General features: G+C 44.4%; 1 protein-coding gene across 1 annotated transcript in view; it reads right to left on the bottom strand.

Moving 5' to 3' along the window:
* The window catches only part of ankrd26 (ankyrin repeat domain containing 26), a 117,891-nt gene that overhangs the window by 32,051 nt on the left and 58,549 nt on the right, over positions 1-27,291 (bottom strand). The window contains exons 27-35 of the mRNA XM_084169135.1: positions 22,021-22,167; positions 8,676-9,459; positions 6,251-6,435; positions 5,310-5,462; positions 4,401-4,576; positions 2,510-2,603; positions 2,069-2,095; positions 1,468-1,545; positions 1,059-1,193 (exon numbers count right to left, since the gene is read on the bottom strand). Of these exons, the coding sequence (XP_084025261.1) occupies positions 1,059-1,193; positions 1,468-1,545; positions 2,069-2,095; positions 2,510-2,603; positions 4,401-4,576; positions 5,310-5,462; positions 6,251-6,435; positions 8,676-9,459; positions 22,021-22,167 (1,779 nt within the window). The remainder of the gene's footprint in view (positions 1-1,058; positions 1,194-1,467; positions 1,546-2,068; positions 2,096-2,509; positions 2,604-4,400; positions 4,577-5,309; positions 5,463-6,250; positions 6,436-8,675; positions 9,460-22,020; positions 22,168-27,291) is intronic.

Raw genomic sequence — 27,291 nt, 5'->3', positions numbered from 1 at the left:
GCTAATTTACCAATCTCAAAAAAAAATTGCTGGCTAATTCAGTGACTGCTGATGCACAACCAAATTTCAAAATTGCACCTTGTGTAAGTTGCCCATGCGTGGTTTAGACCTTTTGGAAGTTTTGACAAACTGAGTGAGCTTCTCTTCTTCCCCCGCTTCGACCATGCAGTGCGGGTAGCAAAACTGATTGCTGTCCTCGTTATACAATTATTAACTTTACCCTTTATATCTAAAATTGACCATATATATAGATTTTTTTCTAGCAAAGCTATTGCTGATGGTAAACCTGAACAATAGAAATGCAATCTAATGTAAGCGACCCCCGATCAGCATATAGGCTATAGCCACATGAGAGTTGTCTCCACTGGCATTTGATAAAAAAATTACCTGGCAAATCACATTGGTTGTCACTAAACTAATAAAGCCTAATATTGCACAAGCAATTTTACAAACATTTGAATGCTGAAGGGGACGCACAGATATGCAAGATCAGGAATAACCGCTTGTTGGTCAGCTTTGCTGCGGTTGTTCGACATGCAAAATGACATGTAGATCAATGACTGTCAACACAATTACATGATTAGTTCGACACTGAAGGAGATGATGCAGTTGTCGCAAAAGATAATGTATTTTTGGATTGTAATTTGAGCAAAACATTTTAGTGAACCGGCGATTCATAATGTTTGAATCAAGTTTCTGACCGATGCATGCTACATTTGGATCGGTTTTGGGTCTCACAGACCAATTCACTCATATCTTAAACATTTGAACCGGGGACGAATGTGTATAGGTGAATCCCTATGGTAGATCCCTTTATCTGAGGCTCTTTGTCTATATGGCCTGTTGAATTAAGACCTTAGTATTGTGACGTTAGAGAAGACATAAAACATTCACTATAACTCCAATTTAGATCTGCATTAAGTGCCAAGGGGATAGAAGCTGGGGATTGTTTCTGAACAGGGCCTTAGTTTAAGGCAGTGCTTTTTATGTTCACAGTTGAGGTGATAATGGCCAGCTATGCGTGTGTGTGTGTGCCAGTGGTCGTCTTGATTGGTCACCTGGCTGCTGAGCTCTCCTTTCTCCTTCTCCAGCTCGGCCAGGCGCAGACCCAGCTTGGACCGGCTCTTCAGCTCCTCCTCCCACAGCGCATGGGAGTCCTGGGCGTTATGGGACAGCATGCTTTGCTTCTGCACCTGAGGGTAGAGGGGTAGGGTTACGTTACTAATGTAGAGCCAAATGTTAGTGGTCCATCTAATGACTAAAAACTAAAACTCTCCCTCTTCCCGTCTCTGAATTCGTAAAGCTGAACTCGTAAAGATATATTGTGGGGCACCTGACATATTGAGTTAATATTTTTGCAGCGTTGACATATCAGTGCAAATAACGGCGAGGTATGTGGAAGCCTCTTTAGACGATGGTGATACAATACAAATGTAAACCGAGCAAGTATTAAAGTAATCAACCAACCTCCTGACTGAGCTGGTCCTCCAGGGTCATCTTGCTGCACTGCAGGCCAGTCACCAAGTCCTCCAGACGGTTCCTGACCTGAGAGTTGAAGAGTAGAAGAAAGTGATGCAACGAGTGGATAAGTGATGTGGCTACTCATTCTAATAGGATAGGATCAACTTTATTGTCCCCGAGGAAGAATCAATCCCGAAAACACACAAGGAAAAAAAAAACTCTTCAATCTAAAGGATTTAACACCATGCAGCTCTAGATAGAAACAAAAAATGGGTCCCAAACCACACACCAAGATGATATACTGGAATAGGGAGATAGAAAGAGATCGAAAGATCTCCGACTTGCAGAGAGACCACCACCAATCAAAAACAACACAACCAGAAGGAAACTCAGACAGTTATGAAAACAACTCATTCATGCAATGTCTTTGAATTTCTGGCGTAGAAATATTGTGCCCAAAAGGACTATCAAATTTAAAAGCAGTGGCTAAAGTGTAGGGAGTCTTGATCATTAATTTATTCGTCCATTTGAGGGGAACTTTCTTCAGACCAGAGAGGAGAATCAAACGCAAAGAAACATATACAGCTACTATGTCTGAAATACCAACCCCTCCTTCTGCTGCAGAGTCAGATGGCTGTGAAGAGATTGAATACCTTTAAAGTCAATATTAATTTAATTACAAATAATTTACCCTAATATCCCCTGTATAACAGTAACTCGTCTACAGTAAATTATCATTTCATGACATCGCATTTGTAAGACCACAAAAAGACGGCCTGGGCTTATAAAGATTAAATCAGCACTAAAGTATAGTTCTGCAAAGTTACTCAATGTTTCTTTACCTTGAAAAGCAGTCTCCCCTTGTACATAGACTACTTTCAAGGTAAGGAAACAATATGAATACATAAATTATCTGAAATATCCCTTTAACATGGCACCTTATATCTAAACATGGTGCTTTTTCCCAGCCCTATGCATGGGAACCAAAGACAATATGGAAAACTGACTGGGGGATGAATAAGTTAGGATGCAGACTGACTAGACTCACCATGGCAGAGTCTTGGACTCCTTTCTGCAGTGCCTCGATCCTGTTGGTCTGCTGCTTTGCTGCTGCCTCCAGCCTGGCATTCTCAATCTCCAATCTGCAGTCACACAACATTAATACTACAGTCACAAAGTTCACATTCCTATAGTTACAGTGGGGAAAAAAGTATTTAGTCAGCCACCAATTGTGCAAGTTCTCCCACTTAAAAAGATGAGAGGCCTGTAATTTTCATCATATGTACACGTCAACTATGACAAACAAAATGAGAAAAAATTATCCAGAAAATCACACTGTAGGATTTTTAATGAATTTATTTGCAAATTATGGTGGAAAATAAGTATTTGGTCAATAACAAAAGTTTCTCAATACTTTGTTATATACCCTTTGTTGGCAATGACACAGGTCAAACGTTTTATGGAAGTCTTCACAAGGTTTTCACACACTGTTGCTGGTATTTTGGCCCATTCCTCCATGCAGATCTCCTCTAGAGCAGTGATGTTTTGGGGCTGTCGCTGGGCAACACGGACTTTCAACTCCCTCCAAAGATGTTCTATGGGGTTGAGATCTGGAGACTGGCTAGGCCACTCCAGGACCTTGAAATGCTTCTTACGAAGCCACTCCTTCGTTGCCCGGGCGGTGTGTTTGGGATCATTGTCATGCTGAAAGACCCAGCCACGTTTCATCTTCAATCCCCTTGCTGATGGAAGGAGGTTTTCACTCAAAATGTCACGATACATGGCCCCATTCATTCTTTCCTTTACACGGATCAGTCGTCCTGGTCCCTTTTCAGAAAAACAGCCCCAAAGCATGATATTTCCACCCCCATGCTTCACAGTAGGTATGGTGTTCTTTGGATGCAACTCAGCATTCTTTGTCCTCCAAACACGACGAGTTGAGTTTTTACCAAAAAGTTATATTTTGGTTTCATCTGACCATATGACATTCTCCCAATCCTCTTCTGGATCATCCAAATGCACTCTAGCAAACTTCAGACGGGCAAGGACATGTACTGGCTTAAGCAGGGGGACACGTCTGGCACTGCAGGATTTGAGTCCCTGGCGGCGTAGTGTGTTACTGATGGTAGGCTTTGTTACTTTGGTCCCAGCTCTCTGCAGGTCATTCACTAGGTCCCCCCGTGTGGTTCTGGGATTTTTGCTCACCGTTCTTGTGATCATTTTGACCCCACGGGGTGAGATCTTGCGTGGAGCCCCAGATCGAGGGAGATTATCAGTGGTCTTGTATGTCTTCCATTTCCTAATAATTGCTCCCACAGTTGATTTCTTCAAACCAAGCTGCTTACCTATTGCAGATTCAGTCTTCCCAGCCTGGTGCAGGTCTACAATTTTGTTACTGGTGTCCTTTAAGTTCAAACAGGTGCCATTAATACAGGTAACGAGTGGAGGACAGAGGAGCCTCTTAAAGAAGAAGTTACAGGTCTGTGAGAGCCAGAAATCTTGCTTGTTTGTAGGTGACCAAATACTTATTTTCCACCATAATTTGCAAATACATTCATAAAAAATCCTACAATGTGATTTTCTGGAAAAACATTTCTCAATTTGTCTGTCATAGTTGACGTGTACCTATGATGAAAATTACAGGCCTCTCTCATCTTTTTAAGTGGGAGAACTTGCACAATTGGTGGCTGACTAAATACTTTTCCCCCCCACTGTATAGTCATATTCAGAAACAGTTTTATAACAGTCTAATGTTGCCCCCCCCAAAAAAAGGACAGATTCAATTTCATACAACCTTAAATTGGTGACTGACAGTGTGTGTGTGTGCGCGCTTTTATGAGAGTGTGTGAGAGTACTTTTCTGTTTGCCTGTGTGTGTAAGTACAAGCGTGCCTGTGTTCCTGCATGCTTTTGTGTGTGCGTGTGCATGCACGTGTGTACCTCTGCACAGCCTCCTCCAGCTGTTTAATGGTGGTGTCTGAGCCTGCGAAGGCAGACAGCACCTCCTGCAGTTTCTGAGAGGTGGCGACCACCTCTCGCTCCTTCTCATCCAGACTGCTCTTCAGAGCTTTGATACGCCGCTCCGCCTGAACGTACTGGTCCTCGCTCTCCTCCAGCTGTGAGGTAGCAAGTTCACAGATAGAAATGTAATACAGAGCTAACATGATTCCCTATTCTACTTGACAATCACATTTGTTCTGCACAATATATTTATATCTGAACATTCAGATATAAATGAAACAAATAGAGATAGCATGATTTTCTATTCTATACAATACTTTTCTATATGAACATTCTGTAACGTCGCACCCTCCTGAACAGGCCCGAGGTCAAGCGGTCATACGGCCGTCTTCCAGCAGGTCAATCTCAGGTCACTAGCGTCACTGTGACCATCTGTTAACCTATACATTGAACCATAGTTCTTACCGTAACCCTAACCCTGTCAGTAGTCAGCCGTACACAAAAAATCCAACTTCACTAGTGAGCTGTCTAATCTAAGACCGGTTAAGCAGCTTGATTGATGCCACAGTATCCACCAAAAGCCAGTCTACCTTGGAGAGACTGTAGATACCATAAACTGCCACAGGGAGGCGCTGTCCTACTCCTACCAATATGGCTCCTTTAGAAATATAATTACTAGAATTCCACCTATCATTAAACTTGAATGGGGATGTCCGTTCTAGTAAGTCTACTTCTATAATGCTTCCAACATTCCTTCACCAGAGTGACATTTCCCCTGATCTAGGATAATCTTCCCATCCCCTGATCCTAACCTGAACCTTTTGCAGGGTAAATGCTAAACTGATCCCAGATCAGAGTCTTGGGGCAATTTCACCCGACTCCACCCACCTTCCCCTTAAGGCGGTCCATGTCCTTGAGCAGTCGCGCCTTCTCCTCCTCCAGGTCATTGCGGTAGCGTGTATTCACCTCCAGGGAAGCCTCGCTCATCGACAGCTTCTTCAGCGAGTCGGCGAGTTCTTGCTGCAGCTGCCTTAAACCGGTCTGTGGGCCATGGAAAAGTCGAGCGAGACAACGTTTTTATTTTAAACAGAGAGAGACTGAACTTTTCCAGGCTGGTAGAGAGAGCGCGCGGGGGGTGATTAAGACAAGCTAATCCTCTTACGTAGTAGAAAAAGGGAGGATGGGAAGCGCCACAAGGCTACACTAGCACATCATGAGAAGCGTAGGTTGAAGGTGCTCTTTGACTTGCAGCTATCAGTGGCTAAAGTTAGCTTCTGTTTGTAGTGGCTGTTATAGAGGTGACGTGATTCCTTATTCTATATGAGGCATGTTTGTTCTACATTAAATATGTATCTGTACGTTCCACAGCGTAGTGCCCTGCTGAATGCCACCCTGTTCTCTATCCTGGGCCCTGTTCAAATTCTTTCAAATTGCATCCTTCCTCCCTTTCTTTAAGTAATCACTGATTAGAAATGACTGGACAGGTGAAATCCATGTGTTGGAGGCCTTGCGTTCACCAAATCTAATGTCTAATCAGTGATTACTTCAATGAAGGAAGAAAGGATGCATTTTTTAGGGCTCTACCTCAAAGCATCTTTCTGTGATTCCTTGAATCCCATCTCCTTGCATCCTTCTCAACCGTATTGTAGGAGGAATGTCTAAGGTCTCACCCATTCTTCTTCTCCAATACCTTTTTAATGTGAGGAGAGAGGATGCGAAGACCCAGGAAAGATTAACTGAGAAAGAGCCTTTGTTCTACATTATAATTTAAACCATTCCACAATGTTGTGCCTTGCTGAATGCTCCCCACCCCTACCCCTATATCACACCTCTCTGTCGTTCTTCTCCTCCTCCAGCTTGTAGACCTGGTCGCGGAGGTCGGCGGCCTTGGTGGCCAGCTCCTTGCTCCTCTCCTCTACCAGCTGCACATGCTCCTCACCGTCCGAGCGCAGCTTAGCCAGCATGTCGCCAAAGCGCTCCTGGGCGTCCGTCACCGCCTTCTCCTTCACCATCCCTTTGAATTGAATAAACTTTATTAATCCCATGGCACTCATCGTAAGAGTAGGGGTGTTAACACTGGTGCCCTGGCTAAATTCCCAACCCAACATGGCCTCATTTTTATCATGGCCACCTAATCACCCCCCTCATTCCTAATTGGCATATATCTTTCCTCAACTCTCCACCATGCTAGCTGTGTGTGGTGAGTGTTCTGGCACAAATGGTTGCCGTGCATCATCCAAGTGGGTGCCACATATTGGTGGTGGATGAGGTGAGTTTCCCCCTTACTATGTAAATCATTTTGAGCACCTAGGTGGAAAAGCGCTAATATAAATCAAATTATTATTATTATTATTGTAAATCCCCAAATGGGAACTTGAATGTGTCACCAGCATAGTCAACATACAGCAGCCAAAACAATAGAGCCTTCAGAAAGTATTCATACCCATTTACTATGATAGGATTTATTATGATTTATTTCTCATCCATCCCGATAATGACAAAGTGAATTTTTTTTAGAAATCTTTTCAAATTTATTGAAAATAAAATACTGAAATATCTATTTTACGAAAATATTCTCACCCCTGAGTCAACACTTTGTAGAAGCACCTTTGGCAGCGGTTACATCTGAGTCTTTCTGGGTAAGTCTTTAAGAGCTTTCCAAACCTGGATTAGGCAAAATTTACCCATTATTCTTTTCAAAATGGATCATTGCTAGACAACCATTTTTCAGGTCTTGCCATAGATTTTTCAAGTAGATTTAAGTGAAAACTGTAACTCAGCCACTCAGGAACATTCACTGTCTTCTTGGTAAGCAACTCCAGTGTAGATTTGGCCTTGTGTTTTAGGTTATTGTCCTGCTGAAAGGACTTTAGTGCATTGTTGCAAACAGGATGCATGTTTTGGAATATTTGTATTCTGTACAGGCTTCCTTCTTTTCACTCTGTCAATTAGGTTGGTATTGTGGAGTAACTACAATGTTGTTGATGCATACTCAGTTTTCTCCTATCACAGCCATTAAACTCTATAACTGTTTTAAAGTCACCATTGGCCTCATGGTGAACTCCATGAGCGGTTTCCTTCCTCTCTGGCAACTGAGTTAGGAAGGACGCCTGTATCTTTGTAATGACTGGGTGTATTGATACACCATCCAAAGTGCAATTAATAACTTTACCATGCTCAAAGGGAAAGTCAACGTCTGCTTTTTACACCATCCAAAGTGCAATTAATAACTTTACCATGCTCAAAGGGATAGTCAATGTCTGCTTTTTTTATATGTACCTATTTAACACTAGGTGCCCTTCTTTGTGAGGCATTGCAAAAACCTCCTTGGTCTTTGTGGTTGAATCTGTGTTTGAAATGCACTGCTCCACTGAGGGACCTTATAGATAATTGTATGTGTGGTGCACAGAGATGAGGTAGTCATTCAATAATGATGTTGTTAAAATCCATGCAATTTACTATGTGACTTGTTAAGCAAATTTTTACTCCCAAAGTTATTTAGGCTTGCCATAACAAAGGGGTTGAATACTTATTGACTCACAACATTTCAGTTTTTCATTTGTAATTAATTTGTAAACATTTTGAAGAATATAATTCCACTTTGACATTATGGGTATTTAATCCATTTTAAATTCAGGCTGTAACAACAAAATGTGGAAAAAGTCTAGGGGTGTGAATACTTTCTGAAGGCACTTAGCGTCAGAAAACGTAGCACTGATGGCTGATGAAACGAGTACAATACATGATGTAGCCAATAGATTCAATAGGATAAGCTAGAAGAACAAGGGGACTGTACAGGATCAATGCATTAGAAAATCATTGGGGATCTCAGCTCATATAAAGTAACCAGTACTGATGCAAAGTGCAGGTACATAACTTCATTATAGGACCACCTGGATAATATGCATTCAAAAGCAAGGGAACTGTACAATACAATATCAACACATTAAATATCAACACATTCTACCCAGTCAGTGGTGTCATGTCAGCTAAAGCTAGGGGTTGGCAGAATGATGTCTGGACCTCTGTCTCCCACCCGTGACAAATCAAGACACAGGCTGAGGCAGGCAAGAGAGATCAGGGAGTTTTTCAATAATGAACTACTGGAATAATTTATGAAGTCTATTCAAAATTGTTGGTCTTAAGCTAGGGGATGGCGACTGCACTTGCTTGCCACTCCTAAAGGACGCTCATGGGCCCGGTCCACATTTGGATACAGCTAAAATACGTTAGTTAAAAAGCCTGCAATTTCACCTTTGTTCTGGGCCTCCTCCAACTGTTGCCTCAGCAGCATGGCCTCGCTCTGTGCCGCCGCCAGCCTCTCCTGCAGCGCCTCCTGCCGGGCGCACACTCTCCCAGCCTGGTCCCTCTCCGCCTGTAGAGCTGCCTCAAGCTCCTTCACCCGCCCCCCAGTTTGCTCCCTGTCCCTCTGCAGCGTGGCGACCACATGCTCCATCTCAGCAAGCGACATTGTGACGCGGTGCACCTCATTTTCGAGGCCGTTTGCACGTGACTCTGCCTTGGCGAGTTTCTGCGATAGTCCGCCCACCGCCTCGCGTTTGTTCGCCGCCACGCCCGTAAGCTTGTCCTGGGCGCGCTGGTGCCCCTCGCGCTCGCGATGAAGAGCCCTTTCGGCGTCGGCGCGTGCCGCCTGGCATCTCTCTGCCTCCTGTAGAGCGCCGGTCAGTCGCGTCCTCGCCGACTCACCTTCGGCTTCCAGCTGCTCCCTCGCCTGGCGCTCGTGCTCCAGCCTTGTGGAAGCCACAGCCAGCTCGGCCTTGACGGTGGTCAGCTGGCTGGTGTACTGGTAGACCGTCTGGGCCAGCGCCTCCTCGTTGAGTTTGAGGTTGTGCCGGGCGTCCTCTAGGCGCTCCCTCAACGCCTCGCTCTCCTTGGAAAGGAGGGACTCCTCCTGGCGACTGTGGAAGCGGGAGCGCTCCAACTCAGCTCTCAGGGAGCTCAGGTCGTCCTGGAGCACAGAGCTCTGCTGCAGCAGCTCCCTCTCTCGGTCGGTGGCCTCCGTCAACTGGGACAGGGCCTGACAAGTGAGAACAGCAGCAGAGGTCACACTTAGCACACTCAGCTTCACTTTCAATGGCGAACATACATAAAGTTGGCAGAATTCAGATACAGTGAGGGAAAAAAGTATTTGATCCCCTGCTGATATTCTACGTTTGCCCACTGACAAAGACATGATCAGTCTATAATTTTAATGGTAGGTTTATTTGAACAGTGAGAGACAGAATAACAAAACAAAAATCCAGAAAAACGCATGTCAAAAATGTTATAAATTGATTTGCATTTTAATGAGGGAAATAAGTATTTGACCCCTCTGCAAAACATGACTTAATAATTGGTGGCAAAACCCTTGTTGGCAATCACAGAGGTCAGACGTTTCTTGTAGTTGGCCACCAGGTTGGCACACATCTCAGGAGGAATTTTGTCCCTCTCCTCTTTGCAGATCTTCTCCAAGTCATTAAGGTTTCGAGGCTGACGTTTGGCAACTCGAACCTTCAGCTTCCTCCACAGATTTTCTATGGGATTAAGGTCTGGAGACTGGCTAGGCCATTCCAGGACCTTACTGTGCTTCTAATTTGAGCCACTCCTTTGTTGCCTTGGCCGTGTGTTTTGGGTCATTGTCATGCTGGAATACCCATCCACGACCCATTTTCAATGCCCTGGCTGAGGGAAGGAGGTTCTCACCCAAGATTTGACGGTACATGGCCCCGTCCATCGTCCCTTTGATGCGGTGAAGTTATCCTGTCCCCTTAGCAGAAAAACACCCCCAAAGCATAATGTTTCCACCTCCATGTTTGACGGTGGGGATGGTGTTCTTGGGGTCATAGGCAGCATTCCTCCTCCTCCAAACACGGCGAGTTGAGTTGATGCCAAAGAGCTCCATTTTGGTCTCATCTGACCACAACACTTTCACCCAGTTCTCCTCTGAATCATTCTGATGTTCATTGGCAAACTTCAGACGGGCATGTATATGTGCTTTCTTGAGCAGGGGGACCTTGCGGGCGCTGCAGGATTTCAGTCCTTCACGGCATCTACAGGTCTACAATCTTGTCCCTGACATCCTTGGAGAGCTCTTTGGTCTTGGCCATGGTGGAGATTTTGGAATTTGATTGATTGATTGCTTCTGTGGACAGGTGTCTTTTATACAGGTAACAAACTGAGATTAGGAGCACTCCCTTTAAGAGTGTGCTCCTAATCTCAGCTCGTTACCTGTATAAAAGACACCTGGGAGCCAGAAATCTTTCTGATTGAGAGGGGGTCAAATACTTATTTCCCTCATTAAAATGCAAATCAATTTATAACATTTTTGACATGCGTATTTCTGGATGTTGTTGTTGTTATTCTGTCTCTCACTGTTCAAATAAACCTACCATTAAAATTATTGACTGATCATTTCTTTTGTCAGTGGGCAAACGTACAAAATCAGCAGGGGATCAAATACTTTTTTCCCTCACTGTATGGGGTAAACAAAATAAAGTCAAAAATACAACAGCAAATATATATACAGTGTGTGCAAATTTAGCAAGTTATGGAGGTAAGGCAATAAATAGGCCATAGTGCAAAATAATTACAATTTAGTATTAACACTGGAATGATAGATGTGCAAGAGATTATGTGCAAATAGAGATACAGGGGTGCAAATGAGCAAAATAAATAACAATATGGGGATGAGGTAGTTCGGTGGGCTAATTTCAGATGGGCTGTGTACAGGTGCAGTGATCGGTAAGGTGCTCTGACAACTGATGCTTAAAGTTAGTGAGGGAGATAAGTCTCCAGCTTCAGAGATTTTTGCAGTTCGTTCCAGTCATTGGCAGCAGAGAACTGGGAGGAATGGCGGCCAAAGGAGGTGTTGGCTTTGGGGATGACCAGTGAGATATACCTGCTGGAGCGCATACTACGGGTGGGTGTTGCTATGGTGACCAATGAACTAAGATAAGGCAGGGATTTGCCTAGAAGTGATTTATAGATGACCTGGAGCCAGTGGGTTTGGCGACAAATATGTAGTGAGGGCCAGCCAACGAGATCGTACAGGTCACAATGGTGGGTAGTATATGGGGCTTTGGTGACAAAACGGATGGCACTGTGATAGACTACATCCAATTTGCTGAGTGTTGGAGCCTATTTTGTAAATGACATCGCCGAAGTCAAGGATCGGTAGGATAGTCAGTTTTACGAGGGCATGTTTGGCAGCATGAGTGAAGGAGGCTTTGTTGCGAAATAGGAAGCCGATTCTAGATTTAACTTTGGATTGGAGATGCTTAATGTGAGTCTGTAAGGATAGTTTACAGTCTAACCAGACACCTAGGTATTTGTAGTTGTCCACATACTCTAGGTCAGACCCGCCGAGAGTAGTGATTCTAGTCGGGTGGGCGGGTGCCAGCAGCGTTCGAATGAGAAGCATGCAATTAGTTTTACTAGTGTTTAAGAGCAGTTGGAGGCTACGGAAGGAGTGTTGTATGGTATTGAAGCTCGTTTGGAGGTTTGTTAACACAGTGTCCAATGAAGGGCCAGATGTATATAAAATGGTGTCGTCTGCATAGAGGTGGATCTGAGAGTCCCCAGCAGCAAGAGCGACATCATTGATATACACAGAGAAAAGAGTCGGCCCGAGAATTGAACGCTGTGGCACCCCCGTAGAGACTGCCATAGGTCCAAACAACAGGCCCTCTGATTTGACACATTGAACTCCATCGGAGAAGTAGTTGGTGAACCAGGCGAGGCAGTCATTTGAGAAACCAAGGCTATTTAGTCTGCCAATAAGAATGCGGTGGTTGACAGAGTCGAAAGCCTTGGCCAGGTCGATGAAGACAGCTGCACAGTACTGTCTATTATCGATTGCGGTTATAATATCGTTTAGGACCTTGAGCGTGGCTGAGGTGCACCATGACCAGCTCGGAAACTGGATTGCATAGCGGCGAAGGTACGGTGGGATTCAAAATGGTCGGTGATTGTTTGTTAACTTGGCTTTCAAAACCTTTCGAAAGGCAGGGCAGGATGGATATAGGTCTGTAACAGTTTGGATCTAGAGTTTCACCCCCTTTGAAGAGGGGGATGACCGTGGCAGCTTTCCAATCTCTGGGGATCTCAGACGTTACAAAAGAGAGGTTGAACAGGCTAGTAATAGGGGTTGCGACAATTTCGGCTGCTAATTTTAGAAAGAAAGGGTCCAGATTGTCTAGCCCAGATGATTTGTATTGGTCCAGATTTTGCAGCTCTTTCAGAACATCAGCTGTCTGAATATGTGTGAAGGAGAAGCGGGGGTGGGGGTGGGGGGGGGGGCATGGGCAAGTTGTATAGCGGAGGGTGCAGAGCTGGTGGCCGGGGTAGTGGTAGCCAGGTGGAAAGCATGGCCAGCCGTAGCAAAATGCTTGTTGAAATTCTCGATTATTGTAGATTTATCGATGGTGATAGTGTTTCCTAGCCTCAGTGCAGTGGGCAGCTGGGAGGAGGTGCTCTTATTCTCCATGGACTTTACAGTGTCCCAAAACTTTTTGGAGTTTGTGCTACAGGATGCAAATTTCTGTTTGAAAAAGCTAGCCTTTGCTTTCCTAACTGCTTGTGTATATTGGTTCCTAACTTCCCTGAAAAGTTGCATATCGCGGGGGCTATTCGATGCTAATGCAGTACGCCACAGGATGTTTTTGTGCTGGTCAAGGGCAGTCAAGTCTGAGGAGAACCAGGGGCTATATCTGTTCTTAGTTCTGAATTTTTTTAATGGGCATGCTTATTTAAGATTGAGAGGAAAGCACTTTTAAAGAACAACCAGGCATCCTCTACTGATGGAATGAGATCGATATCCATCCAGGATACCTGGGCCAGGTCAATTAGGAAGGCCTGCTCGCTAAAGTGTTTTAGGGAGCGTTTGACAGTGATGAGGGGTGGTCGTTTGACCGCGGACCCGTTACGGACGCAAGCAATAAGGCAGTGATCGCTGAGATCCTGGTTGAAGACAGCGGAGGTGTATTTAGAGGGGAAGTTAGTCAGGATGATATCTATGAGGGTGCCCATGTTTACGGATTTAGGGTTGTACCTGGTAGGTTCGTTGATAATTTGTGTGAGATTGAGGGCATCTAGTTTGGATTGTAGGATGGCCGGTGTGTTAAGCATATCCCAGTCACCAAGCAGTATGAACTCTGAGGATAGATGGGGGGCAATCAATTCACATATGGTGTCCAGGGCACAGCTGGGGGCTGAGGGGGGTCTGTAGCAAGCAGCAACAGTGAGAGACTTATTTCTGGAAAGGTGGATTTTTAGAAGTAGGAGCTCAAACTGTTTGGGCACAGACCTGGATAGTATGATAGAGCTCTGCAGGCTCTCTCTACAGTAGATTGCAACTCCACCCCTTTTGGCAGTTCTATCTAGACGGAAAATGTTGTATTTGGGGATGGACATTTCAGAATTGTTGGTGGCCTTCCTAAGCTAGGATTCAGACACTGCTAGAACATCAGGGTTGGCGGAGTGTGCTAACGCAATGAATAGCTCAAACTTAGGGAGGAGGCTTCTGATGTAAACATGCAAAAAGCCAAGGCTTTTACGGTTACAGAAGTCAACAAATGATAGCGCCTGGGGAGTAGGAGTGATACTGGGGGCTGCAGAGCCTGGGTTAACCTTTACATCACCAGAGGAACAGAGGAGGACTAGAATAAGGATACGGCTAAAGGCTTTAAGAACTGGTCTTCTAGTGCGTTGGGTACAGATAATAAAAGGGGCAGATTTATGGGCGTTGTAGAATAGATTCAGGGCATTATGTACAGACAAGAATATGGAAGGATATGAGTACAGTGGCGGTAAACCTAAGCGTTGGGTAACAATGAAAGAGATAGCATCACTGGAGGCACCGATTGAGCCGGTCTCCGCGTGTATAGGGGGTGGAACAAAGGAGCTATTTGAGGCAATTTGAGAGGGACTTGGGGCTCTACAGTGAAATTGTATAATAAGAACTAACTGGAACAGCAATAGGCAAGGCATATTGACATGGGAGAGAGTCATAAAGCAATCACAGGTGTTATTCGAGAGAGCTAACTGGTAATGGCGATGAAAGTTTGGGCTGAGGCTAAACAGATAACAGGACAGGGTACCGTGTAAAGGAACAGTCCAGCAGGCATCAGCTCTGCAGCTGAACGATCATAAGGTCCAGTGAACAGCAATACGTGAGTCCGAGAGCAGTTCGAATTGGTGCTACAGCACAGGCGAGCAGGAAGCATGGCTGTTGAATTGCGTGTGCTAGCGGGCCGGGGCAAGCAGATGGATCTTCGTGGTCGTCGCAACGGGAAGCCTGTTGAAACCACAGACGATTACGTCGGCAGACCAGTCGTGATGGATCGGCGGGGCTCCGTGTCGACACTAGGAGGTCCCGTCCGGTTGACAGAGAGGTAGATAGCCGGGAGATGGGCCTGACTCAAGGCTAGCTCAAGGCTGATTAGCCAACCACAACATCCATTCGGTTGCAGCTAGCTAGTTGCGATGATCCGGAGTTAAAGGTCCATTGATTCAGTGATTCCGGCAGAAAATCCGATATGTTCTGGGTCGATAACGCGCTGTGCAGACTGGCCGATAATAGTCCAGGCTAGAGCTGGCTGGTAGGTAGTGCAGGCCATGGACAATGGTGATAAAACAACTAACGGTGACTAATAGCAAGTAGCTAGTTAGTTGGCTACTCCCGTCCGGTAGACAGAGAGGTACAGTGAGGGAAAAAAGTATTTGATCCCCTGCTGATTTTGTACGTTTGCCCACTGACAAAGAAATGATCAGTCTATAATGTTAATGGTAGGTTTATTTGAACAGTGAGAGACAGAGTAACAACAAAATCCAGAAAAACACGTCAAAAATGTTATAAATTGATTTGCATTTTAATGAGGGAAATAAGTATTTGACCCCCTCTCAATCAATCAGATTTCAAACTCCACCATGGCCAAGACCAAAGAGCACTCCAAGTATGTCAGGTACAAGATTGTAGACCTACACAAGGCTGGAATGGGCAACAAGACCATCGCCAAGCAGCTTGGTGAGTAGGTGACAACAGTTGGTGCCATTATTCGCAAATGGAAGAAACAGAAAAGAACTGTCAACTCCCTCGGCCTGGGGCTCCATGCAAGATTTCACCTCGTGGAGTTGCAATGATCCTGAGAACGGTGAGGAATCAGCCCAGAACTACACAGGAAGATATTGTCAATGATCTCAAGGCAGCTGGGACCATAGTCACCAATAAAACAATTGGTAACACACTACGCCGTGAAGGACTGAAATCCTGCAGCGCCCGCAAGCTCCCCCTGCTCATGAAAGCACATTTACAGGCCCGTCTGAAGTTTGCCAATGAACATCTGAATGATTCAGAGGAGAACTGGGTGAAATTGTTGTGGTCAGATGAGACCAAAATGGAGCTCTTTGGCATCAACTCAACTCGCCGTGTTTGGAGGAGGAGGAATGCTGCCTATGACCCCAAGAACACCATCCCCACCGTCAAACATGGAAATGGAAACATTATGCTTTGGGGGTGTTTTTATGCTAAGGGAACAGGACAACTTCACTGCATCAAAGGGACGAGGGACGGGGCCATGTACCGTCAAATCTTGGGTGAGAACCTCCTTCCCTCAGCCAGGGCATTGAAAATGGGTCGTGGAAGGGTATTCCTGCATGACAATGACCCAAAACACACGGCCAAGGCAACAAAGTAGTGGCTCAAGAAGAAGCACATTAAAGTCCTGGAGTGGCCTAGCCAGTCTCCAGACCTTAATTCCATAGAAAATCTGTGGAGGGAGCTGAAGGTTCGAGTTGGTTGCGATCCGGTGTTAAGGTCCAGTGATTCAGTTATTCTGGCAGAAAATCCGATGATCTGGGTGAAAACCACTAACGGTGGCTAATAGCAAGTAGCTAGTTAGCTGGCTAGCTAGATTCAACTGGAGATTCTAAATAAAAGGTAAGTCAATAATAGAATCCGTTCCACATTGAGTGAGGCGTGTTGCAGGAAAGTATATTTAGTAGAAGGATGAAAAGTGTTATAGGGAAAATATATACGAAAAAGACAAAAAAATTAAAGAATTAACAGGCTAGTTACACGGACACAGAGTAAACGACCGCACTGCTACGCCATCTTGGAACAAGGTCCCCAAGAACACAGTAGCCTCCATTTCTTAAATGGAAGGAGTTTGGAACAACCAATACTCTTCCTAGAGCTGGCCGCCCGGCTAAACGGAGCAATCGGGGGAGAAGGGCCTTGGTCAGGGAAGTGACCAGGAACCTGATGGTCAATCTTAACAGAGGTCCTCTGTGGAGATTCGAGAACCTTCCAGAAGGACAACCATCTCTGCAGCACTCCACCAATCAGACCTTTATGGTAGAGTGGCCAGACTGAAGCCACTCTTCAGCAAAAGGCATGACAGCTCGCTTGGAGTTTGCAAAAGACACCAAAAGGACTCTCTGACCATGAGAAACAAGATTATCTGGTCTGATGAAATCAACATTGAATTATTTGGCCTGAATGCCAAGTGTCATATGTATGGAGGAAACCTGGCACCATCCCTACGGTGAAGCATGGTGGTGGCAGCATTATGCTGTGGGGATGTTTTTCAGCAGCAGGGACTGGGAGACTAGTCAGGAATGAGGGAAAGATGAACGGAGCAAAGTGCAGAGAGATCCTTGATGAAAACCTGCTCCAGAGCGCTCAGGACCTGTGACTGAGGCTAAGCTCCACCTTTCAACAGGACAACGACCCTAAGCACACACAGCCAAGAAAATTCAGGAGTGACTTCCGGAGAAGTCTCTGAATGTCCTTAGGTGGCCCAGCCAGAACCCGGACCAGAACCCGAGAGACCTGAAAATAGCTGTGCTGCGACGCTCCCCATACAACCTGACAGAGCATGAGAGGATCTGCATAGAAGAATTGGAGAACTCCCCAAGTACAGGTGTGTCAAGCATGTAGCGTCATACCCAAGAATACTTTTTTTTACCGTCAATTTTGTGGTATCCAATTGGTAGTTACAGTTTTGTCCTATCGCTGCAACTCCCGTACGGACACGGGAGAGGAGAAGGTCGAGTCGTGCTTCCTCCTAAACACAACCCAACCAAGCCGCACTGCTTCTTGACACAGTGCCCGCTTAACACAGCTGCACCAATGTGCCGGAGGAAACACTGTACACCTGGCGACCGAGTCAGCGTGCACTGCGCCCTTGCCCGGCACAGGAGTCGCTAGTGCGCGATGGGACAAGAACATCCCTGCCGGCCAAACCCTCCCCTACCCTGGACGGCACTGGGCCAATTGTGCACCGCCCCATGGGTCTCCCGGTCGCGGCCGGCTGCAACAGAGCCTGGAATCGACCCAGGATCTCTAGTGGCACAGCTAGCACTGCGATGCAGTGCTTTAGACTACTGCGCCACTCAGGAGGCCCTGCTGCAGAAACGTTTTGATACCCTTCCCCAGATCTGTGTCTCAACACAATCCTGTCTCTGAGCTCTACAGACAATTCCTTTGACCTCATGGCTTGGTTTTTGCTCTGACATGCACTGTCAAATGTGGGACCTTATATACAGTCGTGGTCAAAAATATTGGTCTTCACAAAGTTTGCTGCTTCAGTGTTTTTAGATATTTTTGTCAGATGTTACTATGGTATACTGAAGTATAATTACAAGCATTCCATAAGTGTCAAAAAGGCTTTTATTGACAATTACATTAAGTTTATGCAAAGAGTCAATATTTACAGTGTTGACCCTTCTTTTTCAAGACCTCTGCAATACGCCCTGGCATGCTATCAATTAACTTCTGGGCCACATCCTGAGTGAAGGCAGCCCATTCTTGCATAATCAATGCTTGGAGTTTGTCAGGTTTTTGTTTGTCCACCCGCCTCTTGAGGATTAACCACAAGTTCTCAATGGGATTAAGGTCTGGGAATTTTCCTGGCCATGGACCCAAAATTTCAATGTTTTGTTCCCCGAGCCACTTAGTTATCACTTTTGCCTTATGGCAAGGTGCTCCATCATGCTGGAAAAGGCATTGTTCATCACCAAACTGTTCTTGGATGGTTGGGAGAAGTTGCTCTCAGAGGATGTGTTGGTACCATTCTTTATTCATGGCTGTGTTCTTAGGCAAAATTGTGAGTGAGCCCACTCCCTTGGCTGAGAAGCAACCCCACACATGAATGGTCTCAGGATGCTTTACTGTTGGCATGACACAGGACTAATGGTAGCGCTCACCTTGTCTTCTCCGGACAAGCTTTCTTCCGGATGCCCCACACAATCGGAAAGGGGATTCATCAGAGAAAATTACTTTGCCCCAGTCCTCAGCAGTCCAATCCCTGTACCTTTTGCAGAATATCAGTCTGTCCCTGATGTTTTTCCTGGACAGAAGTGGCTTCCTCGCTGCCCTTCTTGACACCAGGCCATCCTCCAAAAGTATTCGCCTCACTGTGCGTGCAGATGCACTCACACCTGCCTGCTGCCATTCCTGAGCAAGCTCTGCACTGTTGGTGCCCCGATCCCGCAGCTGAATCAACTTTAGGAGACGGTCCTGGCGCTTGCTGGACTTTCTTGGGCGCCCTGAAGCCTTCTTCACAACAATTGAACCTCTCTCCTTGAAGTTCTTGATGATCTGATAAATGGTTGATTTAGGTGCAATCTTACTAGCAGCAATATCCTTGCCTGTGAAGCCCTTTTTGCGCAAAGCAATGATGACGGCACGTGTTTCCTTGCAGGTAACCATGGTTAACACAGGAAGAACAATGATTTCAAGCACCACCCTCCTTTTAAAGCTTCTAGTCTGACATCGTGATCTCCAGCCTTGTCTTCGTCAACACTCCCACCTGTGTTAACGAGAGAATCACCTGACATGATGTCAGCTGGTCCTTTTGTGGCAGGGCTGAAATGCAGTGGAAATGTTTTTTGGGGATTAAGTTCATTTTCATGGCAAAGAAGGACTTTGCAATTAATTGCAATTAATCTGATCACTCTTCATAACATTCTGGAGTATATGCAAATTGACATCATAAAAACGAGGCAGCAGACTGTGAAAATTAATATTTGTGTCATTCTCAAATTTTTTCGCCACGACTGTAGACAGGTGTGTTCCTTTCCAAATCATGTCCAATCAATTGAATTTACCACAGGTGGACTCTAAATCAAGTTGTAGAAACATCTCAAGGATGATCAATTGAAACAGGATGCACCTGAGCTCAATTTCGAGTCTCATAGCAAAGGGTCTGAATACTTATGTAAATAAGGTATTTCTTCATTTTTGCAAAGCTTTCTAAAAACCTGTTTTCGCTTTGTCATTATGGGGGTATTGTGTGTAGATTGATGATGAATTTTTATTTATTTAATCCATTTTAGAATAAGGCTGCAACGTAACAAAATGTGGAAAAAGGGAAGGGGTCTGAATACTTTCAGAATGCACTGTATCTGTATTCCCAATAATGTGAAATCCACAGATTAGGGCCTAATGAATTCATTTCAATTGACTGCTTTCCTTATATGAACTGTAACTTAGCAAAATCGTTGAAATTGTTGCGTTTATATTTTTGTTCAGTGTAGTTAGCTTAGCTAGCAATCTGTGCTACTTATGCGCAAACACTCGACTGGCGCCCAAGTCCTTGATACAAAAATAACACTTACTGTCTGGGCCTATTATGTTAGTGGCTTATTTAGTTAGTTCTCCGAAATATGCAATCCGCAAAACGCAAGACAGTTGGTGCAGATCTATCATTCAGGCTTGAATTCATGATGAGATAAGATTGTTAGCTCACTAGCTACATTAGAATGTGTGTGACTTAAACCAGTGCGGCAAGCATTAGCCTGCATCAACATTTTCAGTCATCAGCTCATGCCATTTGCAGTTGAAATATATAGCCAAATAATTTTGTATTGAATAACATAGTGTCATGTACATATGGTTTAAGTAAGAAAACATTGTCATAATGAACAGCTAGCGTTTAGGGTTAGGTTGCATAAAGTGTTTGTTTACATGACCTTTGACTGTTGTAAAGCATTGTAGTGAATCTACTAAATACAAATGCTGACACTGCCACTAGTGGTGACATTACAAACTGCATGTTACTGCAATACAGACAGATTGTGAACAGTGCAGTTTCAGATTTACTTCGAGACAAAGTTTAATTCATTCAGCCAGCAGACTCCCCCTTCTTGTTTATTAGTGTGCTTGTGGTGTTTCATCAAACACTTCTACATACTTCTAATCCACTGCCATAGATGGACACATTTTTAAGTTGTACCTAAGAAGGTAAACTAAACAAGTGTTTTGTATTTACTTTCGTATTTAGAGGATATAGTTGCTTTTTGGTGGTTATCATGTAAATGTTCTTAAATAATGTTAATTTTAATATGTAGTTAAGAAATCCTCATTTATCTGTTAAAGGCCCAGTGCAGTCAAAATAAATGTTTTGCTGTGTATTGTGTCATATTGTACAAAAGTTGATTACACTAAAAAAGTGTAAAAAATAAATAAATATCGGTGTTATTTCCTGATAGTTGCTGGTTGAAAATACAATCTACACAGGACCATCTAAATCAGCAGGTCTGCATGGGCGTGAGTTTAAGCTTTCAATGGTGACATCACCATGCGGTAAATTGGTTAATAGACCAATACCAAAGAGAGATCCAAATACTCGTTTTTAGTTTTCCCCTCCCCACTCAGACCACTTCCCAGACAATCCAAAATTCTTGCTTGAGAAAAATGTTGTTTCTAAAAAGCTATTATTGCCCATTTTTATGGAAATCTATTACAGTAAGGTACTTAACTGTTACCCAGAAATGATTTGATATTGATATACAAATGGCTGCATTGGGCCTTTCATCCTTTAGAGTACAATTTGTGTAAAGAAAAGGTATGTTTTTCATTCCACTTCTGAAAAACAATATCAGTAATCGGTGACTTTTCCCTCCCTAAAATCGGTAACCGTATCAAACCCAAAAATCCCATATCGGTCGGGTTCTACTTTCAATGTATGATGCCACTGATAGACTCAGACTTGACATTTGACAGCAGCAAGGATTACTCAGCAAATTGTTTTTAAACAGAATGAAAAGATGACTGCATGAATAGTGCTCTTTATAATACATCTCGATTAAGTTTTTCTGTATGGTAGATGTATGATGCCATTTATAGACAAAACATCTGTATTGCCAGGGTTGTACAACTGCCTTAGTGAAGCCTAAAGGTCTTTATAAATTTGTTAAAAAAAATATGTCCTCTCCTCATTTCCTTGCCTCATCTGTACTGACTGGAAAAGAAATGACAGATGAAAACTAGTTGGTGGAAGCTCATTATTAGGCTGGTTTTCACCTCGTCATTGTATTCAGATCAGTGCAACTACACTAAGGAGAGGCGAGGATGGATTTTAAGTAAATTGAGAAAGAGTGAATGGGGAGGTCAGGGTTGGGGTCACTTTGAATTGAAGAGTCAGTTCAGGAAGCAAACTGTAATTCCAATTAAATCATTGAAAAATGACTTCTCAATAAACCGAAAAGGCGAAGCTACTTATTTCAAAAGTGTTGTCATTTTATTTTAAATTCAAATCAATTCCTGAATAGACTTATTTTGAATTGACCCCAACTTTGGTAGGAGTTAGTATGTTACCTCGTTGCTCTTGCTGATGGTCCTCCTGTTCTCCTCCTCGATCTCCTGCTGCTTGCGGAGGTGATTGTTAAGGAGGGTCTCTGACAGAACTCGGGCACCTCGCTCCTGGGTCAGCAGCCTCTGGGTCTCGCTGCGATCCTCCTCCGACTAGGGGACGACACACACACACACACACACAGGCTACATTCATACTCATTCACATACATAAATGCTTTGTGCCCAACAACAGACTATTAAAAGAGAAGAAAGAGGGAGGAAGGAAGGTGTATTAACGTGATTCTGAGTGATTGTTTACGACACCTGTGGTATATGTGTGGCGGAAGAACATTAAAAACTCGTTAACAATGGTGATGGTCGTCTTTGCTTGCTGTAACCAACAAAGTAATACATGGTACCAGGAGTGGAAATAGTGTTTTTTCTGTGAATGTTGGAGTTTATGGAAGCGCAATGGATGTTATCAAGCCACCAGAGGCTTTGAGCCTGGATGGGAATGTGGACGCAAATTGGAAAACATTTTGGCAATGGTTTTTGCTGTATATGTCTGCCATTGGAGTTACAAAGGAGCCATATGAACGTAAAGTTGCTCTCTTTCTTACTATAGAGGGACCACAGGCAAATGTTTGCAAATGAAGAGGATAAAGACGATTTTGCGGAGGTACTGGATCAGTTTGATGCATATTGTTCACCTAAAAAGAACGAGACATATGAACCATATGACGTCTTTTATTTTTTTACATTTTTTTTACAGATTTGAAATTAAAAGCACAGACGTGTAATTTTGTAGACCTAACCTCAACTATGCTTCGAGATAAGATTGTGTTTGGTATAAATGACTCCAGAGTTAGAGAAAGATTGCTGCGGGAAAGTAAGTTACATTTGGACACTGCAGTAAAAATATGTCAGGCGAATGAGCTGGCACAATTGCATATTAAAACCTTTAGCTCCACACCAGCAAACACTGCTATGGAGGTGGAAAGCACAGCAGTGGATTTTGTACACAAAGACACAAGGTGGCGCTATGAGCAAAGGAGCCACAAGCAATATGACTTTGACCAAAGGAGTCACAAGCAATATGATTGTAATAGGTGTGGCACCAGGCACCAGGTCAGGAAGTGCCCTGCCTTTGGAAAATGTTGCTACAAGTGCAAGGGGAAAAGTCATTTTGGAAAAATGTGTTTTGCAAAGGACAAGTATGGGAGACAAAATGTTCATACCATTGAAATGGAGGAGAATGAACAAAGTGATTTGTTTGTGGGTACTGTGGATTGCATGGAGGACGGGCAAGAGCCATCACAGGTCCATACTGTAGCTAGTTACCACTGGGTTGTACCACTTGTGGTCAAATGGTACAATTTTGACCTGGATACAGGGGCTAAAGCCAACCTGATCAATAATATATTTTCATGAGCCAAAGCACAAACCAGCAATCATGCAAAAGGCTGTTGCTCTCAAAGCGTACAAAGGCCAAGCAATTGAGACTAAAAGTTTGTGTTGGCTAACTGTAAAGGGGATAACAAGAAGCCACACACTTACAGTGGGGAGAACAAGTATTTGATACACTGCCGATTTTGCAGGTTTTCCTACTTACAAAGCATGTAGAGGTCTGTAATTTTTATCATAGGTACACTTCAACTGTGAGAGACGGAATCTAAAACAAAAATCCAGAAAATCACATTGTATGATTTTTAAGTAATTAATTTGCATTTTATTGCATGACATAAGTACTTGATACATCAGAAAAGCAGAACTTAATATTTGGTACAGAAACCTTTGTTTGCAATTACAGAGATCATACGTTTCCTGTAGGTCTTGACCAGGTTTGCACACACTGCAGCAGGGATTTTGGCCCACTCCTCCATACAGACCTTCTCCAGATCCTTCAGGTTTCGGGGCTGTCGCTGGGCAATACAGACTTTCAGCTCCCTCCAAAGATGTTCTATTGGGTTCAGGTCTGGAGACTGGCTAGGCCACTCCAGGACCTTGAGGTGCTTCTTATTGAGCCACTCCTTAGTTGCCCTGGCTGTGTGTTTGGGGTCGTTGTCATGCTGGAAGACCCAGCCACGACCCATCCAAGATCTCGCGATACATGGCCCCATCCATCCTCCCCTCAATACGGTGCAGTCATCCTGTCCCCTTTGCAGAAAAGCATCCCCAAAGAATGATGTTTCCACCTCCATGCTTCACGGTTGGGATGGTGTTCTTGGGGTTGTACTCATCCTTCTTCTTCCTCCAAACACGGCGAGTGGAGTTTAGACCAAAAAGCTCTATTTTTGTCTCATCAGACCACATTACCTTCTCCCATTCCTCCTCTGGATCATCCAGATGTTCATTGTAAAACTTCAGACGGGCCTGGACATGTGCTGGCTTGAGCAGGTGGACCTTGCGTGCGCTGCAGGATTTTAATCCATGACGGCGTAGTGTGTTACTAATGGTTTTCTTTGAGACTGTGGTCCCTGCTCTCTTCAGGTCATTGACCAGGTCCTGCCGTGTAGTTCTGGGCTGATCCCTCACCTTCCTCATGATCATTGATGCCCCACGAGGTGAGATCTTGCATGGAGCCCCAGACCGAGGGTGATTGACCGTCATCTTGAACTTCTTCCATTTTCTAATAATTGCGCCAACAGTTGTTGCCTTCTCACCAAGCTGCTTGCCTATTGTCCTGTAGCCCATCCCAGCCTTGTGCAGGTCTACAATTTTATCCCTGATGTCCTTACACAGCTCTCTGGTCTTGGCCATTGTGGAGAGGTTGGAGTCTGTTTGATTGAGTGTGTGGACAGGTGTCTTTTATACAGGTAACGAGTTCAAACAGGTGCAGTTAATACAGGTAATGACTGGAGAACAGGAGGGCTTCTTAAAGAAAAACTAACAGGTCTGTGAGAGCCGGAATTCTTACTGGTTGGTAGGTGATCAAATACTTATGTCATGCAATAAAATGCAAATTAATTACTTAAAAATCATAGAATGTGATTTTCTGGATTTTTGTTTTAGATTCCGTCTCTCACAGTTGAAGTGTACCTATGATAAATATTACAGACCTCTACATGCTTTGTAAGTAGGAAAGCCTGCATAATCGGCAGTGTATCAAATACTTGTTCTCCCCACTGTATGTTTGTGATTGTACCAGAGTGGCATGATTCTCTTTTGGGGGATACAGCATGTGAGTCGTTGGGACTGGTTAAGCAAGTGTACACCATTAATGACTTTGACTGGCTGCACAGTGTTCAATGGGCGACAAGTAATCAAAATGGTGAGGAGATTGCTCAAAGTTATTCTGATGTGTTCACAGGATTTGGAGCATTGCCTCTCATTCACTCTATTACTCTCACAGAGAATGCCAAGCCAGTGATTCATGCACCACGCAGAGTTACGGTGCCACTACGGAAGGATCTAAAGAAGGAGTTGGGAAGAATAGTGAAACTCAATGTGCTCGTGAAAACAGAGGAGCCAACAGACTGGGTGAATTCCATGGTGTGTGTTCGGAAAAGGAATGGAGATCTGAGAGTCTGTATGGACCCCAAGGACCTTAATAAATGTATCAAAAGGGAGCATTTTCAGATTCCTAAGAGGGAGGAGATAGTGTGTGAAATGGCTGGCACACACTATTTCTCCAAATTGGATGCGTCAAATGGATTCTGGCAGGTGAGGTTGGATGCAGCCAGCACCAAACTGCGTACAGTCAATACTCCCTTTGGAAGATATTCCTTTAAGATGTAACATTTTGGCATAAGTTCTGCCCCTGATCTCTTTCACAAGGCCATGGAAAGTGTCATTGAGGGGTTAGAGGGTGTCAGAGTGTATGTGGATGATTTTGTGGTCTGGGGTCCACTATTCAGGAACACAATGAGCGGCTGGAAAAGACTCTGCAGAGGGTTCAGAAGCATGGTTTGAAGCTAAATCAGGCTAAATGTCAGTTCTGTGCGAAGGAAATCACATTTCTTGGGGATAAGCTGTCCTCGGAGGGTGTGCAGCCTGATCATGCCGAGGTCAAAGCGGTGAGGGAGATGGCAAATCCCACAAAAAGGAAAGGCATTCAGCAGGTTTTGGGTATGGTCAATTATTTGGGGAAGTTTGTACCAAACTTGTCAGCTAAAACAGTGAACTTAAGGACAATCCTTCAGGACAAGACAGAGTTCTCATGGAACAGAGAACATGAAAGAGAGTGGAACGATGTAAAGAACATTTTGGCTGAAGAGCAGTGCTAACTGAAGAGCAGTCCTACTACCAAGGTGTCCACGGACGCCTCCAAAAATGGCATTAGAGCAGTGCTGCTTCAGGAGCATCAAGGTATGTGGAAGCCTGTGGCTTATGCGGCCCATTCCATGACTGATGCTGAAAAGCGTTATGCTGAAATAGAAAAGGAGTGCCTAGGGTTGGTCGTTGGTTGTGAGAAGTTTCAATGTTACATTTATGGCTTACCAAAGGTGATTCTAGAAACAGACCATAAACCCCTTATTCCAATCTCTCTAAAAAATCTGAATGACATGCCTCATTGTCTTCAAAGGATGATGATGAGGTTGCAACGCTATGATTTTGTTCTAACCTATGTTCCTGGGTCAACTTTAGAGGTTGCAGATGCCCTCTCAAGGGTTCCACCAGTGGTGGCCCAAATCAGCCTCAGTCAGGAGTCTATGGAGGAGGAGGTTGCCTTGCATGTGGATATGGTCATGGAGTCACTTCCTGTTTCTGAGCAGCAACTAAGGAGAATAGCTGAAGAGACCACAACAGATCCCATTCTTTGCAAGGTGATCCAGAATCTGGAAAATGGCTGGCAAAAAGGCTCTTGTAAGCAGTACTTCCCACTAAGCGCAGAGCTGTCAGTGGTCAATGGTGTGCTGTTGAAGAACAACAGAACGGTGATACCTACTTCAATGGGTCAGGAGATGCTACAGAGAGTGCATGAAGGACATCTGGGAGCTGAGAAATGTAAGAGAAGGGCCAGAGAGTCCCTTTATTGGCCAAATATAAATTCTGACATTGAGCAAATGGTTGGAAATTGTGACACGTCTCAAATTTCATTATAGACTGCCCAAGGAACCCATGGTTATGGGAGAGGTACCCACCACAGCCTGGGAGAAGGTTGGAGTCGACTTGTTTCACTGCAATGGTAAGGACTATTTGTTGACTGTCGACTACTTGTCAATTTACCCTGAAATTGCACTCTTGTCCAGCACAACAGCAAAGACTGTCATTTTGCATTTGAAATCATTCTTTGCTAGGCATGGGATTCCCCTAGTGGTGGTTTCTGACAATGCACCTCAGTTTGCTTGCAGT

Source organism: Coregonus lavaretus (assembly GCF_964263955.1).
Source record: "Coregonus lavaretus genome assembly, chromosome: 9".
Classification (NCBI taxonomy): Eukaryota; Metazoa; Chordata; class Actinopteri; order Salmoniformes; family Salmonidae; genus Coregonus; species Coregonus lavaretus.
Note: the sequence above shows the minus strand (reverse complement) of the source record. Positions and strands in the feature narration are given on the sequence as shown.